The sequence below is a fragment of the Erithacus rubecula genome (genome assembly GCF_903797595.1).
Source record: "Erithacus rubecula genome assembly, chromosome: 3".
Classification (NCBI taxonomy): Eukaryota; Metazoa; Chordata; class Aves; order Passeriformes; family Muscicapidae; genus Erithacus; species Erithacus rubecula.
The window spans coordinates 83,455,158-83,476,005 of NC_136689.1; the positions used below are offsets into that span (position 1 = coordinate 83,455,158).

General features: G+C 36.8%; 1 protein-coding gene across 2 annotated transcripts in view; it reads left to right on the forward strand.

Annotated features, from left to right (window-relative positions):
• The window catches only part of RPRD1A (regulation of nuclear pre-mRNA domain containing 1A), a 42,238-nt gene extending 21,736 nt beyond the window's left edge, over nt 1–20,502 (forward strand). For both annotated transcript variants that reach the window (XM_079300412.1, XM_079300409.1), the window contains one exon: nt 16,657–20,502. In XM_079300412.1, coding sequence (XP_079156538.1) covers nt 16,657–16,806 — 150 coding nt within the window. In that variant the 3' untranslated portion in view covers nt 16,807–20,502. The remainder of the gene's footprint in view (nt 1–16,656) is intronic.
• The last annotated feature ends 346 nt before the right edge of the window (nt 20,503–20,848 follow it).

The following is a 20,848-nucleotide window of genomic DNA, read 5'->3' on the forward strand; positions in this document are numbered from 1 at the left end:
TGGTGCAGCTACCTGGCAGATGTGTTTAGTCTTCCATTGATTAGAAGCTGAGATTTTATGATCAGATATATATGTTTAGACACATGCCCATTGGAGATTATTGTTGTTGAGTTGTTTGGATTTGTTGTTGTTGTTGTTTGTGGGTTTTGGGTTTTTTTGGAATTTTTTGTTTCTTTGGTTTTGGGTTTTTTTTTTTTTTTTTTTTTTTTTTCCGGCACCTTATTTTAAAATATGTTAAGAAGCTGGGTTATTTTCTTCATGCCTGGATTTCTCTTATTAACTGGGGTATGGTAGTGTCTGCAGAGTGGGGAGAACAACTTGCAAAGTGTGATTTGAGGCTGAAGACAATGTTGAAATACCAGCTCCCTTTGACTGTCCTTTGGAGCTGTATCAGTAGTTATTCTGGGGGGGTGTGATGTAAGAGTAGTTGATGCTGTTTTAGCAGCAGTGAGGAAACAATGTATCCCACAGCTATTGTGCTTGCTGAGAGTGTTTCTTAGCCAGGAAGAAATGGAAGTTGTCACAGGGGTATTCACCACCACCTGTTAAATGTGTAAAGTGGTTTTTACACTTGTCTTAAATTTATTCTAAGCTAAAGGAATAGCCAGAGTACATTTACTTTTGCATTTGACTGAAGCACTTGTTTTTCAGTTCTGCCAAAAGTAAATATTGCATTGGTATGATACATAGTTGGTAAAGTTTTTCCACTGCCAATGATTGAAATGCTGTGGACTAAAATTGATGCAAATAAGGAAAAGCAGAATGCAGGGAAACAACTCAGGATGATGTGTAAATCCTGTAAATGAATTGTGTGTTGTCTTGGAATTTCATTTTATTTGTATAATATGAAGATGTATCTCTGACATAAAAAGTGCATAAGGTCGACTTTATTAGAAAGGGCAAAGCATCAGACTATGCAGCATGGAACCAGTCATAACTTCCACTGCTCTCTGCCACAACAATAGTTAAGTGATGTAGAAGACATCAAGGAATAATGGAGTGTAAAGGGGAGAGTTGGAGGGCACATGCTGATTGGGAGCTGCTGTGGGATGGAGAATTGGACTAACTGGGATGGAGTTAAAACATTAGGCACTTCTGTGAGTGTAAAATAGTTGTCCATAATAGTAACATTGGAACTATGTTTCTCTGAAAGTAAGTAAGGAGTCAGTATTGAGGGTGTTCTTTCCAATACCATTAGTTTTTATTTTCTTGCCTGATTCAGTATTAAATTGTGGGGTTTTTTTCACAAAAGAATCTTAATTTAATTTTCTTCATCTATGAAACTGGCATCACAGCAAATTACTATATTCTGACTGGGTTCTTAATTTAGAAATACATTATGAATTCAAATTGATAATAAAATCACCCAACCTTATGCACACTGGGATGATAACCTTATTATCTAATAGAGGGCACCCCTCCATTGCAAAAAGAAGAAAAATCTACTGTTACAACTTTTGAAATTGAATATATGTTCAGAATTTGAAGTGACATGGTACATATTTAAAGCATTTGAAACTTTTTGTTAGTGTCAAAAAGGGATTTTGGTTACTTCTTTTTCTGCACTTCTGCACTACCAAACTGAAAAGGATGCACTGTTAAGTCAATGCAGTGAGGATGGTATTTTTGAGGACCATAGGTAGGAGAGCAATATATTGCAAAGTTTTAGGCAGAGACAAGTCTATTCAATTTTGATTAGTGGAGGGAGTAAGGACTCTGGTGAGATAAAGTACTGGTGAGAACATTATCTGGCCCAGGCCTTCTCTCCCTGAATCTGACTGTGGTCCTGTGGTACAGGTTAAGTAGGTGCTTATTGGGCTCTATTTCCTCAAATGTTAGGTTGTCATGACCACTTTCCATTCCTAATTATGTATTTCTTCCTTTCTTTTTGTTCAGTCACTATCAAATGTTCATTTTACTCCAGCCCAAATACTTCATTGAACAGCAAAGGAGGTAAAGGGATGTGATTGCTTGTTTTTACCACAGTTATTTATGTCTTTAAAGAGTTCCCACATTTTGTGGAACACTGAGCTCCTTATAACTTCTTTAAAGACAAGCCTCAGAACTGTCATATTCTCAGTACATGTGAGCCCTTTGATCCTGAAGCAGGCAGCAGACAGCAGACGGTGTAACTCCCCCGAGTGTTACACTTGGCAGTGTTTCAAACACACAAAGTTTTGATGTAATTTATTTCTAGGTTGCTAGTAGCTACCAGAGTAGGAGGAATGATTCTGCAAAGGCACTAGGTATGAAATCAGTAATTTTCTGCATCACATCCATATTTGCTAGTTGTAATGACCCATTGCTTTATTTCTTTTTTGTACTATCATTTATTCTATATTCTCCTCAAACCATGGTCACCAAACCAGAGACCACTGAAAACATTGCATTCATAGACAGTCTCCTTTTTATTTGCATCCCTCCATTGTGTCTTTGCTGTCCTGCACATCCAGACTCAACAGTGAAAGCTGGAACTCTTTATCGCCCAAGATTTCAGAGTATAAAGGTTTAAATTCTAGAAACGTATGATTTCCTACCTGTTTTCTGGTGGAGATAATTAACATCCTTCAGCTGTCAGTGAGCCATGGGCAAAAAGTGGTAACTGCAGCTGATAAGGCCAGCATATTAGATAGATAAATTTGGTGAGCTGTGCCATCGTCAACTTTATTTTGGAGTATTTGTCATCCAGAGGAAATTGGGGGTTTTGTTAAATTGATACTCAGCACATAGCTTCCAAGCATATCTGTTGAGTCTTGCTCATCTATTATTCCATAATAACTAGTGTGAGAGATGCTGGATGAGTGCCACTAGGTCATGATTTCCTCTTTCCTCATTTTCTTCATTTTCTGTCTTCCACTGACATGACTTCTGTTGTTTTTTAAAATGGTTGTGCATTAGAGTCTTCAGTCTTGGATGATTTAAATCTAGGAGCTGTACCACTGTAATTAGTGTTTTATACACTGACTGTTCAAACAAAACAATTTAGATGCCGTCTTGAACGACAGACATTTCTTGTGTTTGCTGTCACAGGTAGTGAATGGAGTCCCATTTCCAGTAGAGAAGCCTGTCATTTGGCATAGGATGATATTAGATGTAAATTCTGTAGAGACAATTAAATTCTATGAATATACCTGTTTGCTTTCTTGGTGATAACTCAACTACTACACTTAGCTTATATGAAAATGTAGGACTGGAAAGTCCCTATTTATAATATTATCTGTGGAATAAATCAAGCATTCTTGCTCAAGCAGTGTTACCTCAGACATTTTATCCTCAGGCCAAAAGATTTTGGAATAAAAAAGTGATGCAGGTGCAAACCCAAAGCAGAAAGTACAGTCACTACGCATAGATTTGGGTTTGAGAACCTGCCTGAACTTTTTCAGAAAACACATTCTTCTTAAGAACCAGTAATTCCTGGTTTTCTGTCTTTTTTCTTGGATGATAGTGCTGTCTTAGAATACAGCAGCAAGAAATTTAACATGACTAGGCTATCCTTCAGAAAGTAGTGTTTTAAACACTACTCCTTTGGTTTCCTGGCTGGCTTCCCACCTGCACTTGATTGTTGTGCATTGCTTTGCTGCAGTGTCTGTAAGGGGAAGTCGTCCGAATGTCATTGAAAATGTAATGGGCAGCCTTCGGCAGCTCTTTTGTATCCATGTTATTAACATTACTAGAAAAGAGCACCTTAAAAATTTCTTACCTTCTGTCTGATTAGTGTCTTCTGCTTTATGCAAAGAGAAGAATCCAGTTTTCTGGAACACCAAGATCTTCCTTTTTTTCCCAGCCCACACTCCAGTAGAGTTGTTGTGCTCTGTACTTAGTCCTCAAGTCCCAGAATGATGCTGCTATGTTATTTGGCTAATCAGTGTTATTAATATTGGATCACGCAACTGCTTTTAAGCCAGTTGAAAATGATTGTGTTGATCCATATATAAACCACTAAATTATTATTGGCATATTTTTTTCAACTCTTTTACAGTTTAAAATAGAGAAGATTTCTGTCACTGCTGACTAGGAGCATCTCACTTATTCCATTAGTGTCCTCTGCCCTCTGTGTATGCATATGCAACTCAGAAAATATCCTAGCCCCAGATCCTTGAAACCATGCTCAATAGCAGCTGCTGTATTCAGTGGAAAATTGATGTTCTTATTCAGCATGATCAGAAATGTACGTGCTCAATGGCAGCTGTAGGTTTCAACCTTGTGTTTCTGTTAAATAGTAGGCAATAATTCTTAGGCTTCTGAGCATAAATCCATATGTGGGCTGTAGAATAATATTGGTCACTTGAACTTCAGGTTTGGATTTACCTGAAAGTATTTATTGTCTTCTGGAATCTGAATAGCTAACATCCAGTTAGGTAAATAATTAAAAATGCAAGAGAGTTTACAGAAGTTACTCTTAAAAATGCCAAGAGTTGTAAAGACTGATATTCATAATGTAAGTTTTACAGTTATAAAATGGTGAGTTCAGATTTGCATTCTTCAGTGTAATTGATAAAGGCTTACCATTTAAATATATATTTTCTAACTTAAGAAGTCATAAATGTATTATGTGATTTAAGATTTAGAGCATATTTGTTTTCTGCATGCAAGCCAGCACCCAAATTTCAGTAGGAGGTTGCTGGAAAATACTGAATTTCATTAGAGCTGCAGTAAAAACAAAGCTACTAGTGGAAAACATACATGCACTGGCAAACTGTTGTGGCGGTCAGCAGGCAGGCTGCATGGGAGGGAGGAATACTGTGCAATTCTGAGAATGATGTGAGGTCCAGAGTCTCACTGAAATAATTTCCTCAGGAGAGATGTTCTTCATGTCCCTCAAAGTGTTTAATGGCAGACAAGCTTTCTCTTACACTGCTGCATACAGACATACTTGTTAAAGCATGTTACTCACTTTTTCATGGCACATGTGTGATTAAAAATGCTTTTTCTTCCAACAGTGGGGTACCTACCATACTTTTATGTGATGTCAGACAACTTTTGCCATGTTACACAATGAACTTGCTCCTCCAAAGTTCAATTCATATGGAAACACATGAAATATGCCCTACACAGTTGCAGGTTTCTACCTACACATCAGTGGCTGTGGGGAGAGTTTTTTGCTGTTTTTATTTGATCCTGTGGTCTTGACCCTTCTTCATAAGGTAGCTATGAGCAAGTCACTTTCCCTGAACAGCAGAAAAAAAAGATTATTTTGGTTTTAGGTTATTTTTTTTACTTTTTTTATCTCTGGAAGTGGGGGACAGGTGTGTCCTCTCTGCTTAATCAGCAGATACTTGCCCTCTCAGCAGTGCTATTGCACTATGCTGTTGCACCATCAAAGACCTGCTAGAGATGACTGGGAGTCACTAAGGGACTCATTTGGGCTGTTGAGCCCTTCAGCCTGTGGTGCCTTGCTAGCCTTGGTTTGAGGGGTGTTAGTAGAGAAATTACCTTTTATTTTACAAAGCAAGCCCTTTAAAAAGAAAAATTTGAAATGCAGGGTGACTGGTACGGTGACTCTTTAAATGACACCTTAAGATTGTGTGTAAGTCTTTACATTTTATTATAAATTTGTTTATTGTAAGTCATGGCCAAACAGTAAATAATTTTGTCATGTTTTCCCACCCTATGTGGGGAAATGTTGCCATTTTCTGTGACATTGCACTGCAGAGTGACGGAAAGGTGGCACACCCAGGTCTAATACTCAGTCCCTCCACCTCATGGCAGGCTGAGAACATATCCAGACAGCAATTGTGTAGTTCTTCATGAACGCACACATTAACCTGCCACATATTGTGTCCAGGGCACCAGAAATCTTAAGCAGGTCGTGACAGGTAGGTTTTGCTATGCCAGTCAGTCCAGCTCTTGCCTGAATGTCAGCTGCAGGTTCAGACCTGCTTGTTTGGTTTCCCTTGTCATCAGATGCTGGGTGTACTTTATTTCTATTTTTCTTTCAAACTTCACATTTACAAGAGATCTGGAAACATAAGTCTATGGTGAGACCAGCCTTAAAGGTTTAATGAGCAAGTAGGGATAGACAATTAATGAAAAATGTTTTTAAATTTCTATACTAGCCATGTATACTGGATATGTATTCAATTCAGTTTGCAGCCATGGTAAACCCTTTTCTACAGCAAGAGTGCTGCTTCCATTGCTACTTCAGGTCTTGTTTTCTGAGGGAATTTGAAGAAGGTCACCAGTGAAATGAGACAAATGTCATTACTTCGCAATTCGGACAGCAATCCTGCTAAAGCCCTGCTTTTCTAAGACATTGTCAGGGAAACCAGGTTTTTAAAAGAGAGGTTGTACAGGTTGTTATTTTAGGCTGTACAAATGGAAGTAGAGCCTGAAGTTTTCTCTAGAACGCGTGGTGCAAATGTAAAGCAGTATCAAGTTTGAGAGCACAGATTTAGTGTGAATAAGAGACTGTCTGTCATGCAAGAAACCCAGGATAATGAACTTGGTGAAAATACACCTAAGTGACTTGCATTCTGACATGCAAGAAGCATATGCAAAAAAGGGAACTTAAATGATTTACTACTTTGTATAATTCTGTTTCTTCTGACTCTAAGCATGAAGAATGAAGGAATTTCTTGCATCATTTGCTTCCCCCCCCCCCCCCCCCACAATAACAAGTCTACTGATTTACTCATTATTTTAGTAGTAAATTGCTGTAACAACATTAAACTTACAGTGTTTGCCTCGTGACCTGATTTTCCTAGGTCATTTCATCGACAACTGGATAGGAGTACAGGCATACAAAATTGAAAACCCCACAGTTACTCCTAGAGTTCTATATAAACCGGGATAACAATTTTCAAGATCATTTTAGTGAACTATAGGTAGCTTGAATGGATGAAGGATGCTTTGAAAATCTAAGACATTTTAGATTGAAATGATACCTTAGCACTAAGCCTGACAAGTTCAAGAAGTGTTTGTACAATGCTCTCAGGCACAATAGTGTGACTCTTGGGGATGGTCCTGGGCAGGGGCAGGAGTTGGACTTGGTGACCCCTGTGGGTACCTCCCAACTCCCCATAGTCTGTAATTCTATGATTGCTAACCTCTGATACATGTTTTATCAGTAGATCACAGAAAGATGTGCATTAGTAGGGTTGTTGTAATCTGTAGGCTTTTGGGAGCAATATAGTTAATAATGGGAAAGAGGAATTGTAAAAACCAGTGCAAATGTCTTTCCTTGTTCTTTTTAACATTGTTTACTTGTTCTACATTCTGCTCTCTCTCTAGACTTTTTTCCCTCTGCTCATAATTTCTTCCTTGACAACCTTTTTACACCTTTTTTTATTATAAAATAAAAGCAGCTCTGAGCAATTTGAAATTGGGTAAATACGGTACAAAACATGTGGATGTACTGAATTTGCTGCCTCAAATTGGTTGATGGACAAGGGACTTTTTAATTTTGAATTTTTCTTGAATTGTTCTGTGCTTCCTATTGGAATCACTTTGCTAAGGCAGATTTTTCTAGTCATAATATTTTAATATTAAAGCTGGAGGGTAAGCACTTTCTTTAAAAGCACTTTTGCTATACTTTTTTAAATGATAGAACTTGTATTTATGTGCATTTTTGGAAAATTTAGATTATGATTCTTCTTGGTCATAGAAAAGGTGCAGTTGTTTGCTTGCTTCATGCATAGTAGAGTTTTCACTGGAGATACTTCCACAAGGTGTATGAAGTGCAAGTAAATCAGAATATCTACTGCTACTGCGTAGTTTTCCTTTCCAGCTTTACCTTTCTTATGCTCCCATCCCTACTGCTGAACACAGCATCTTAAATATCTATTTCACAAAAATGAGAGAAAAACACAAAAATTGCCATGCAGCATATCAACAGTTTGTCTTACAGAATTACTCTTCAGTCATGTAAACTATAGTTTCAGTTATCAACTAACACTGAGCATATTCAACTGATTTTGCCGTTAAGCAAACCAGGCTTGGGAATGCTTTTCTTTGAGCTGTAACTTAATGCTCCTCTTGAGAATCCATGTATCTAAAATGGATGGTTCAACCTACTTAATGAAACTGTGAGAATGAGTTGACAAGTGTAATATGAAACTGTCTAGCTGATAAAATTCATTAGAGTGTACACATATTGGATGGCCCATGGCATTTCTTGACTTCTTTTGAGAACTGTCTGTTAAAAATATTTTAAAAACACATGATGTTCAAGTAAGACTGTTTTGAAATTTAAGGTGGCTGTGTTTCACAGCTCTTTGTTTGGGTTGGATAGGAATAATTTATGAACTTGGAAAAGACAGACATGAATTATTAAAAAAAAGTAGCTGGAAGAACTTCTTCAAAATGTCCAAGACCAGTTCCGCACAAATAGACCCTATGCTGATAGATTATTTAAATGAGTCAGGACACCAGTGTGGGCTCACCTGTAGCAGAAATTTTGGGTCGTGATCTGCATTGCCTTTATTTATTTCACCCTAAATAAAGCTAATACCCAGTCTTAGGTCACTAGAATACTTTCTCATTTTCTTTCTTGTCCACGGTTTAACACCGAGTGGTTCTATACTGCAGCTGCAACAGCTGTGTATGTTACCCTGCTTGAAGTTCTATGCTGCTTGGATTAGACTGCTACTAGTGCTTAACCTTGATACAATAGAACTAGGTTTTATGCTCCTATGTTATGTAGATCTGTCTTTGATAAAGATCTGAGTTATAACCTGGCTAGCAATAGATAAATCTCTACCTTGTGACCTGCACTGTTAACTTGCATTCTCAGATTTGCTTTCATTTTCAAAATAAGTACACATAGTCATAGCTTTACAGCAATTTCATACTTCATGATGTCCATTTATGTCTGCTAAATAATGAGCTACATAGTCCACGTTTTTGTGGTTCAACAATTGCAGTGTTAGGTTGAGGGAGTTGCACATGTGAAATCTGAAGTTGGAACTGAGACTGTTGTAATGACCTACAGGCAAGGGATGCTTGAACTGAGGAATGTGCATCTGACACATCTGCATTTTTACAATTCATCTGTTAGGTACAGTAAATATTTGAGCATGAAGACTTTACACAGTCATTCTTAAATGCATTGCTAAAGGCATGCTTTTGTAATAGATCATCAAAATTTTTATTTAAATTCTTCTGAAATTAAACACTGATACCCTTTAATTTGGAGTTCATTTAGATCTTTTGTGAGTAGGTGAAACTTCAAGAAGCTACCTCTAAGCCTCCAGCCCATTTAGTTTTGGTTTTTTTTCTTATTTTCAAAACTCTTCTGCTTTATCCCTTTGGTGCCTGTGCAGAGTAACAACTTAAGTATTTGAACAAAATTGCTCAGAATTGTTCTGAAGTACTTGATTACTTATCATCCAAAGTTCTTCAAAGCTTCATTCTGTCATCCAGTGTTTGAAACCTAAGAATTCAGTATAATTTAAGCATCTCTTGGAAGTATGTAGTTTTGAGTTTATTATAATGGCTAAATAAATGCTATATCAGATGATAAAACACAAGTAGACCAAGTGTAACCTCAGGCAAGAGTCTTTCATTTCAGCTGCTGCTCATATCTACCATCCTGGAATGCTTTAAATTGAATCATAGTCCCATAGAGATTGTCTAATTAAATCAACATCTATATATAGTAATGTTTTATAAATTAATATTCATCACCCTGGACATTTTATGATTGAGGGGAGATAAATGTAAACTAAGCTAGCCTAGTAATATCCCTGCTAATTAAGTTTACTCATAGAATCATCAGGACTGGAAGAGACCTTCAAGTCAATCCAACACTACCACTGTTACCCCTAAGCCACATCACCCACTACCAGATCCAGGTGCCTCTTCAATGCCTCCAGGGTCGGTGACTCTACCACCTCCCTGGAGTCTTGCAAGTCCTGTTTTATTTTCTTCTACTTTTCCAAACATTGAGCAATTTTTGGCAACACCATCTTCAACAGAAAGGCTAAAGACAAGTTTATAATAAATAATCTTAAAAATTATCTTTGAGATTAAGTAATTTATGGGGGGTTTTTTTCTCAAATTATTATGAAATGGGGAAATCTTTTTTTCTGAGGGGACATGAATTTTGATATACTAATAAAAGTGAACCTTACTAATTAATTTAATTAATGCCTTTGGAAAAAAATCTTATTTCTAATACGTTCATCAGGGATTATTTTAAACATTGCTAACTGCCATTGATCTCTGCCAGAGTGTTTTCCAGCCTGGGCTAGCGAAGACTTCTGCAATTGCAGCTGTGTACAGTTGTTCTCTAGGCTGGCCATGTGCTGCTTGGCCACTTGCTTTCTGTGATGTGAGAACAATTTCTTCTATGGCTGGGTTGTCCGTGGCTCCCATGAGTCTAAATAATGGGGAGATGGGAACCAATGGGTTTGAATACAAAACTTGGACAAGTTCATACGGAACTTGGTACCAGAGACTATGGAGATTAAGAAGGGATCCAGGACTAACCATTACAGTAAAGAATGGAATAGGAGATCAACTGGCTGAGAAGGGAGTGACTAGCCAGAAAGGTATAATACCATGTAAGACAGAAATGAACTGAAATTAATTTGGACTAAGACAATGGAAGCAAAAACTTAAATGTGGTAATAGATATGATGAAGATGTTGTAGAAGTGGAGAATAGGGACAGGCCAAGTATAGGACTGAGGAGAATCAGGTGTAACTAGAACTGTAGAGAGGATGATAAATGGAGACTAGGATTGGAGAGGGAGAAATTTAGATCAGAATCAGAAAAGCTAGAAATTGGAAGAGGTAGGAAAAAAAAACCAGTTGTGAGTGTTTGTATTGTATCTGAACAGTGATAGGAGGGTGAGAGACATTGAACATCCTTGCTGGACAAATGTTGGTTCTAGGAGCAATGTTCCTGGAATGGAGATGGAGACTATCAGTAAAGGCTGCAATTAATGAGATTTGAGATACTGTTTAAGGCTGGAAGGAGCTGGACAAAAATTGCATTTTCAAGAAATGGGAAGAGTAATTTGTGGCCACCATGAAGGACTTTGCATTTCTGATAATCACTCTTCAGATGGGAAATGTGCTGATAAAATGCTTTGTTTCTATCTACTACTCTTCCAGTCAGGAATTTGCAATTGCAAGATCTGCAGTGTATTCCAGTCTGTACCACAGCATAGCAGTGGATGGTAGACAAAGTCACACAGTCAAGCTTTCTCCAGATGGTCATGAATTTTGTTTGCGGGTTTCAAACTTCTTAGTTCATTGCTTCCTATTGCTTCACTTGCAGACAAGCCGAGGAGTCTTTAATACTTTAGAAAATTTCCTTTTAAGTTCTTGGAAATTTTAAGTACAAGGAAAAACGGGGCTTTCATGTCTCAGCTCAAAGAAGGTTTCTGGAGGGAAAAATGTGTTCTGTAATGTTGAAGCTTGCCATTAGAAAACCTCTGAGAATAATAGTAAATCTGCACATAATAACGTGTACAGTAAGTAATGCATGGGGCAATGCATAGAACAAAACTGAATAAAAAAAGCAGTCTAAAACTAGCAAGTAGTTTTTCATTGCTCATTGCTTCAGCTATTTGCTTAGGTCAAAACCTGGCAAGACCAAATACAAAACAGTTAAATATTAACATGTCTAAAAAGTTGACACTTTCTTCCAGAAATCTGTCATTTAGGAAGTAGCCAATGTGCAATGGAAGGTTAGCCAAGCTTGTCTTCCTAAGCTTGTCTTAACTGTCCTTAGTTCTACCTCGGGTGTGAACCTTATTGATGTTGGTTCAGTCTCTTAAAGTTATTTCAGGTTTTCATTTATCCTAAACACTGGTAAATAGGTTGAGCTTTTAATTGTACTGCTGACAAATGTAAGCCATGCCAAATTTTATGGGCAGCACAAAATTTAACCCTGCTCATCTGTTTTGTAAGGTGATAGTGAGGCTTATCTGAGTCCTATAAGTCTAGTTGTCAGTCTTCCTTGCAGAAAAATACCCAGAGTGGGTGAGGCATTTAGCAAGGTAGAGTCTATAAATACTGTGATTCTGAACTTCAGCATCTAGATACCAGGCTATGACATGAAATTTTCTTTCATCTGAATCTTTGAAGATTTCTAGTAGATTCTGCACTTTTGAACACAGTGTAGGAGAAGCCTTTTCTCTGTGATGCAGCTCTGACATCTGCACTGAAACTGGAGGCTGGAATGGACCTAGAAAGTCGGAGATCTAGTTTTAAATACTGTGTACATATAGGCCATGAATTGTGATGTACACACGTGCCCTCAACACCTTAAAAACCTTTTAAACATCTGGGTTTTGTTTTTCTGTATTGAAGTATTTATTTCCATCTCACCTTTCTGTAGTTAATGAGGTTGCAGATTAAATTCTGCACTTTGCTGCAAACCTTTTATTCTTGCTTTGCTATACGTTTTCTACCACACAGTGTTTTGGTGCACTCTATAGCCTCATTGATCAGATGAGCATTCGAAGTCATTTCAGTGTTATAAAGGGAAAGCTTATCCATGCTATGGATCTTTAATCTGTACCACCTTCCTATTGCAGAACATTTATATCTTTGGAAGGGAATATATTTTCTGCAGTCCACAGCTTGTTTGACCTGTCCATATTTTTTTTTATTTATGATATCTGTAATGTTTAATCAAAAATTATTTGGCTTTTTTTGCCTGGTACTTTTTGATAGAGAATCACTATTAATCTAGATTCTGAATCCATATGTTGTTAGCATTGCTTTCACAAAATATCCATATACACTGTCAAATAATGGAAATTATAGTAATCAGTGGGACTCTAATGAGCAAAATAAGTTCTAATTACCTCATAAAACAGCTTTTATTACTGGAAGGGCAAACAAATATTGCCTTAAAGTAGTGTTAGCTTATGCCACTGGAGAAATTGAAGAGATTTTAATTCCAAAGATCAGGTTGCCTATATATCCCAAGAGTAACATTCTCCATTGGTAGGAAGAAATGCAAATTAAGTACAGTGTAACAAAAGAAAGAATCATACTTCTACCTGTCTTTGACTCTTTGAAGTAAGTATCTCAAATCTTGTCTCATTTATACATGGGTAATTTGAAGTTTATCTTAAAATCAGCATAGTGACAATAAAATTGAAATTCTCCATGAGGTTTTCCAGAAAAGTGTCAAAAATAGGATTAAATTGTTACTTGGTTGTATAATGTCCAGCATTTCTAATGGAGCAAGGTTACTAGAAATAACACCTAGATATCCCAGTTCCCACTTCTCTGCTTTCATTATTACAATCTCAACATACACACCGAGGAAAAAGGTTGCAGGTACATGTGGATGCTATTATGATAAAACAGTAAAGGCTGTACATACAGCAGGTGTTGTTAGTAATGAGTACTTAATACTTGCATTCGAGCAGTCCAGGACCACTTAGGTCTTGCCAGGACTATACAGCCTTAAAAATGCACAAGCAACCTCTCAGAAGAGACTAGTGGTTTTAAATAGAATCAAACTGTGAACAGCATCTGCCTTGAAAATACCTCTAAACTGCTGAGTCACTGTACTTGAAAATCAGTCCTCTTTTGGATTTGCTCACCAGTCATAAAAACTAGACATCTCCAGTGATTTCTAGAATCGTTTCAGGAATGTCGTGGGAAATTAGGTGGTCTGGATAGGTAAATAATTTTTCTACTTGTGGTGGAGGATTGCTGTGAACATCTAACCTGCAGTTTCAGGTATCACATATGGTTTGGATTACCAAAATTGGATTAAAATTGCATTCTGTACCTTATACTGCATCAATAATATAATCAACTGTAAAACCTTGTTTAGTTTTTTTTTGTTGTTGTTTTTGTTTTGTTTTGTTTTTACTCTAGTTTTGCAGTAAAATCTTCAAGCAAATTTTCTCAGAGTTTCATATTTCTGAGAAGGCTTAAGAACAAATTTTGACTCCCAAGAGTACGTTATGCCAAATATGTTGGTGAGAGGAAGATGACTGTGTTATGTGGAAGACAGAATTTATGAGAACATTTTCTGTAGTGAGGAAAAGGAACCTACTGTTAGTAGTATTGATCAAGCTGATAGTCACTAGGCAACAAGTCCCAGGTAGAATTTACATGGAAAATGCTGGGTGTCAGAAATGCAGTGTTGTTATGGAAATGATTTATTATCAGCTAAAGGGAACTTTAAGGGAGTCAAGCAACTGACAATCTAATATCAGGCTCATTTCAGGTTTTGGAGTAAAGTCTAGCAAGAATATAGCTGCTGAGTCTGTTGCTAAGTGACTGTGTCTATTTGCCTAGCTTCAGGCTTCAAGCTTGTGAAAGGATACCGATTTGTTGCTTTACATTCGTCATTGATAAAGAATAAACTTGGACAGGATTCAGCTCTTTACCAGAATTAACTGCAGGAGGGATTTTATAGGTAATATATTTTATGATTTTTAGGCCTCTTGAGTGTATTGATTCTGCTTACAGTTCTGTTCAAATTCTTCTATACAGCAGTACATCTTTCACAGTGGAGGCCAGATCATCTAGCTTCCTCAAAATCCTTGTTGCCCAGTGATCAATCTCCAGGCATCCTGCTTATGAAAATAGGGATTCTATTTGGCTAGTATTCTGTATAGCACCAAATTGGTTATTTTAGTAAACAATGAAACCTGAAGCTGGTCTTGTCCTCTGGCATTAAAATCTATTCCCTAAAGTAATAAGGAGCGTCCACATCCTGGACTAAAATGGATAGTGAGAATGCCTGTGATTGGCCTTTTATATGCTGGCAAAAGACTACGAATCTCACACAGAGTACGCTCAGTGAGGCCTCTGTATGCAGCTGTATGTAAGTTCAGGTATGAAACAATGAAGTGTTTGTGGCCTTTGGGCATTACTGTAGGGATACATTACAGGATACAGACCTTCATTTCCACAGCCGTGTCCTTCATTTCCACAGCCGTGTCTTCACTTGCACTGAAGAGAACATTTTTGACAAGTGTGAGCATGTGATGGTTTTCACAGAACCAAGGGACTTAGAGTTGAAGGACTTCTTTGGCTACCTGTATCCTGAAGTAAATGCTGCTTTACCCTGTGTATTGTTACCAAGTGTTTACAGTTCCACTGACTGGGGCATCTGTAGTGTTTTCACCCTGTTCAGCATCTCATAGGAATCTGCATGTAATATTTGATTTTGAAATATAAATGATACCAAGGAATTGATGGTCCTAATTCAGGGACACTTTTTCTTTCTTCTATGTAAAGATTTGATAATTTTTTTTTTTTACCCATTACTGTTCTTATTAAGAATTTAAGGTGTCTCATGGTTCTCTTACTGCCCTTGGTAAGAAGGTCATGCTGCTGCTTTAGTAGTTGCAAACTTTTTTAATGTGTGTTGGATCTTGTCCAGTAATCTTGATCATGTCCCAGTTATCTAAAATTCTTTGCTACATTTTCCTACTTATATTGAGTTCTACTACCAAAAAGTATTTTCATTGTTCTTCCATATTAGTCCATGTTATTAACAATGCAGTAACATATTTAAAATTGTGTTTAGAGCTTATAAAGAAACAGCATGATTGTTACCTTTCATAGACATTTGCACTGTGTTTTCATACTTGCTGGAACTATCAAATGTTTTTATTTGTCATTGTTGCAGGATCATGTAGAATTTTCACCACTGTTATTTAAAAGTGGTTATCACCATTAGATCTTGGTTATCCATGGGCTGATTATCCAAGTTATGGATTACCTATGTGTTGTTACTTTCAGCCATTCCCAGGCTGCAGCAAAACTTGTAGCCACACTAGAAGGCGTCTGTATTTGATGTGTGGTATTTGAATTGTGGTATTTTTTTATGAAGCACTGCTTTGTCTGCTAATGGTTAGTTTCTTCTGCTTTCCACACTTTCTGAGTGTTTGAAATTCAAATATTCCTGTAAATTATACGTTAATCTTCTTATATTTTGGAAAGACTGTTTTCATTCTATAAAAGCTGATATTCTTCTCCATTATATTTCATCTTCTTTAGAGGTGACCACTGACTATATTCTAGTGCACTGATTTACAATGTTAAACTTCATTTATGTAATGTTGTTTCAAGTGAAAAGTGCTTCATCATAAAATATATCAATTGTGAGTGGTTTGACCACTCACATTTCATATCACGTATTCGAGCACAATATGAAATCCTAAGCTCCCAATTAGAAAAGTTCCTGAAAACCCAGGGATAAATCCATAAATGTACAGAGGAAATAGGATTTTTTTATTATAAAAGTTAAAATACTTATCACTGGTCAGATTGGTGGGGCCTATTAGGCCTAGTTAGTGGATATTTGATTTTATTATTTCAGAAGTATGAGATCAAAGGTAACTTCTTTGACATCAGTAAGCTTATCCTTCTAGCCTCTGTTATTGATAGTAGAATATGTGCAATGATTGTCCTTAATTAAGTTTTAAGAATAATCCCATTCTCCTAGTTACATGGAGAAATGTGGTTATGTTAGCTGGGATTGTGTTCCTTATTCAGCATTTATATTCTTAGAATTCAAAGCAAAATAAACCCATGGCTATGTTTTGGAAGTCCATTGCTGGAAAAATGCTAGGGCTGATACCTCTGCCTCCTAAATACCCAGATCTCTGGGCTCTCACCTGTTAAAGGCTGTTCACGTAACTTGCAGCAGGCAAATCACAGGTGCCATAAGTAGTAGGGATGGTAATAGCAAAAAACCCTCATCGTGAATTCTTCTGCATTACAGGAGTACAAACGCAAGTTAGCCAGAGTGTCCCAAGTACGGAAAGAACTCAGGTCACGCATCCAGAACCTGCCTGATCTCTCCCGGCTTCCCAACGTCACAGGCAGCCATGTACACCTACCGTTTGCAGGAGACATCTACAGTGACGATTGATCACCAAACACCCCCAGACCTTTGCTTTCCTGTGAAACGAGGGGTAGGCCAGAACGATCGGTACTCTTGTAGTATTATTTTTGTATATTGTTGCAGAGTGTCAGTAAAAATACTTTAATAATTTATAAAAATGGTTTAAAAGGTTGATTTGTTTACTATTTTATTGGTGAGTGAACATAAGGGTACATTTATAAAAGTGGCATCTGTGTCTGTTACATGGAAGAATGAATAATTATCTTTTGTAAAGATTTTAGTTGGGTGCCCTGTAAAAAAACAAGCTAAGATTTTTCTTATGTACCCTGTATTTAATGTAGATCAACATATAATCGAAACACAATTCTAACTTGAGACATTTCCGTTGCTAGTAAGGGAGTGAAATGTGTAAATCACAGGCTTATGTTTGCAAGAAGGCCGATGCAATTTAATGCAAAATTAAAAGTGATCTTACTGTCCATTACATTTAAATTACCCACTACCAAAACAATGTGGGTTTTTTTGAAGTAAATGCTAACAACCTTTTTTCTATCAGAAAATATTTATTTACACTGAGCAGATCTTCAAATGACTCAAAATACTGCAATATTTTTGTATCATTTGGACGTCAGCATGTAGAAACTATAAAATTGACCGGTTTAATTATGTTTTGAAATTGTAGCTTTTTACAGCTGCTTAGTTTCTAAATCGAGGGACCATTCATTTGTAATCTAATCCCTTTCTGGAACATCTGTTTCCATCTAAAAAGGTTAATCCCAGCAATGTGAAGCCATTTTTACAGTTTTAATTAAATTGAAAGGTCATTCTCTAAACTATCTCAATTGCTAAGTGCCCATTATTAAAATTTGACAATGTACCATCCATACATGCAACATGATACAGCTGTACCGTACATCCTCTTCCACTGAGAAACCCTGGAGGCCAGCATAGGCTACCATCTCCTCCACTTCACCTTCACCCACTCCAGCAAATATTTCTAAATCTCAGTTGTCTTTTTCTCACACAACAGGAAGAGGCTGTTCAGGTCTGTGTATAAGACAAACAGCAGAAAACTATTGCCCAGTTAAAAAACTCCATTACACGGCATGAATGTGGTATTTCTCTGGGAGCAACTGAATTTGTGAAGAACCCTGGTGTCCATACTATGCATCAGCTTTTAAGTTCATTTAAAACTTAAAGATACAGACAGGCATTTTGCACATTGCCAGAAAGTTCCAGCTTTTCAATCCATCGGAATGAGCCATGTAATCATTGAGTGATTTTAAAAATGCCTGCCTGTACCTTTGGCATTTTGATGACTTGAAAACTGGGCTGCAAGTGTTTTGAGTTGGATATATCATAGGAGTAATTAATGACTGCATTTTGTTCATGGTTTTGCACTTGTCAGACATTGTTTTGTACCAGTTAATTTCACAGTTTACAAGTTTAATATGCCTCACATGAATGCAAATTTTTTTTACAAAAAGCTGTTCTTTTCAAAACCCACAACAATTCAAAATAGTCCTGGAGTGAAATTGTTCAAAAATTGAAATTGTTACCTGTCACTTGCTATTGGCTTCTACAGGGCTAATTACTAGAATACTTGCAGGATGTGAATGCAGAGTAATCATTCTCTTTAAAATAGATACACTTGGACATAAGCAGCTCAGTCCAGTTACATTTTCTTGTAGAACTTGTCATGAATTAGACCTCAGTTAAGTATGGAAAAAACCTGAAAAGCTAGAAATACAAGCTGTTGACATAGTAGTCCATAGGATGCAATATAGAATACCGATTTCTTAAAAAAATCTGACTGAAAAATAGGACTTCTCAAAATAGTTATCAGAGTTCACTAGATGTCCAAAAATTTCAAAGTTTTGACTGGCAATTTTCCATTCCATAGGGAAAAAAAGCTGACTATAGTGAATGCAGAGGATTTAGTTTATTTAATATACAAAAATTAAATAACACTTATTGACATATTTCAATTTAGATTCTTGATAAGAAAATGTTCTGTTACAATTTTCATGTTTTAAATATTTCTGTTCTAGTACATTAAACTCATCACATAAATTCTTACATACATGGATGTGCATTGCAGTAGCAGTTAAAGCTCAGTTTTGCTAAAGAATAGCACCAAATTTGTGGTAAATATTAAACCAGCTTAATCTATTAAGAATTCTAAAACGAATCATAAAACAAGAAGCATAAATAGTGAGTTCATGGTTGAATTCCATCCATAGAAAACTTAATTTGTGCCCAGAGGTGATTATAAGTGCAGTGACAAGGCTTATCAGACTGCCCTGAAAGATCTATCTTGGATACTCAGAATCATAGGGAATTAAGCTTAAACAGTCTTTCACTGCCTGAATTGAAATTAGTTACAATAATAAAGTTGGCTGCTAAATTTTCTTGATCTCTCAAAGGTTTTAGAAAAGACACGACACTTACTTCACTGGATTTGTTTTTTCTAGTAATAACATTGCATATCTACAGGTAATGTAAAACTGATAAAAGAATGAGGAAAAAACCTCAACTTTTTCTTGATGTATATAAGTTTTCATTTTGAAAGAGTGTTATTTTCTGGATATATTTTTCTTTATTTTACTGTGAAATTGTTTACTTCAAGGAGTTTTTCATAGCTGGGGTTTTGGAAATGATCTTTCAATATTTGTTTGGCAAAGAGGACTTGTGAAAGGCAAAGGTCACTCAGAGTAAGTGTCATATATTAATGGCTGAATGGTACGCTGGTTTGGGGTTTTTTTATTTATATGGGGAAGGCATCAGGTATCAAGTAGTTAGGAGATTTGTATTGTAACTGTAATAGTATAGCAGGAGATAGCATGGTACGGTACAGATGCAGCCCTGTAGTGTCAAAAAATACCTCCAAATTCTCAGGTTCCAAATCCTAATGTACGTACTTCTGACATCTCAGGAAGAAAAGAGGCTGGGTAGGGAAGGGCAGGGTGCTGAGGAGAGAGAAGGGAGAACATGTCTGGGTGGAAAGGTAAATCAAACCACATCAACTTCTGTCAAAGCAGAAATAACTGCGAGTCTGGGCAGCACAATGTTTTATCTGTAGGTGGGATTGTACCACAGAACTGCTTTGGAGTGTTGCCGTCCTGGGAAGGAAAATACCCTGCCTAGCTCTTCTAATGTGGTCGGGCTCTAGGCAAACCAGAATGCCTGCCCTACAAAAGGCACAATTATAAAATATCTGAATATTTTTCATCTAATAATAAAGGCATAATAATTTGATTATTTGCTTCACTATATTGCACTTTTATTAAGCATTCTCTGAAAAAAAGCAAAAGATTCCTGCAGCACTTTGCCATGTGAGGATGCTTACCTTGGAGGTCACTGGGACTGCTTGTATATTCTAGTGTTTGCAGGCTCAAGCTGTGTTTTTTGCAGAATGTTTTGAGATATCAGGAACACTACCCCATTTTTGTGCTTTTAAAAATAAATGTGGAGTCCTTAGCTACAAAAATTACCATTCTTCAAAATTATGTTTCATGACTTCTTTGAGAAATAAGACTACAGCCTGCAATAATATTAGCTTGTCTGATTCATTCTGTTAATGTTTGTATTAATATATTAAAACACCTCTGTTAATCCCTAGCAACACAACCCAAACCACATGCTTATTATGTATTTTATCCAAGTAGTCTTCCGAGGGTCAAATTGAGAGCTTTTGTTACAATGAAATCACATTCCTGTTTACCTGAAGTTTAAAAAAACCTCATTGTGTTAGGACTTGCACAGAGTAGTTCTGCTCTCACAAGTCAGTGGTAACTTAGTCTGATGAGTTGATGATGACCCTTAACACATACATAGGATGCAGTAGCTGGCAGTGCAGATGACCGTGGAGGACGTGGAAATCACACATAGGCTTGGTTGGCCCTCTGCAGAAGAGCCTTTTGAAACGTAAGCAAATAGATCTGTGGGTGGGGGGTTTCTTCAGTGGGAAAATCAGTGAAAACCAGCACGTCTAAAATTTGATGGCTACATTTACAAATATTTAGGCCAGTTCTGCTCATTACATTTAATCACAGTGATTATTCCTGCA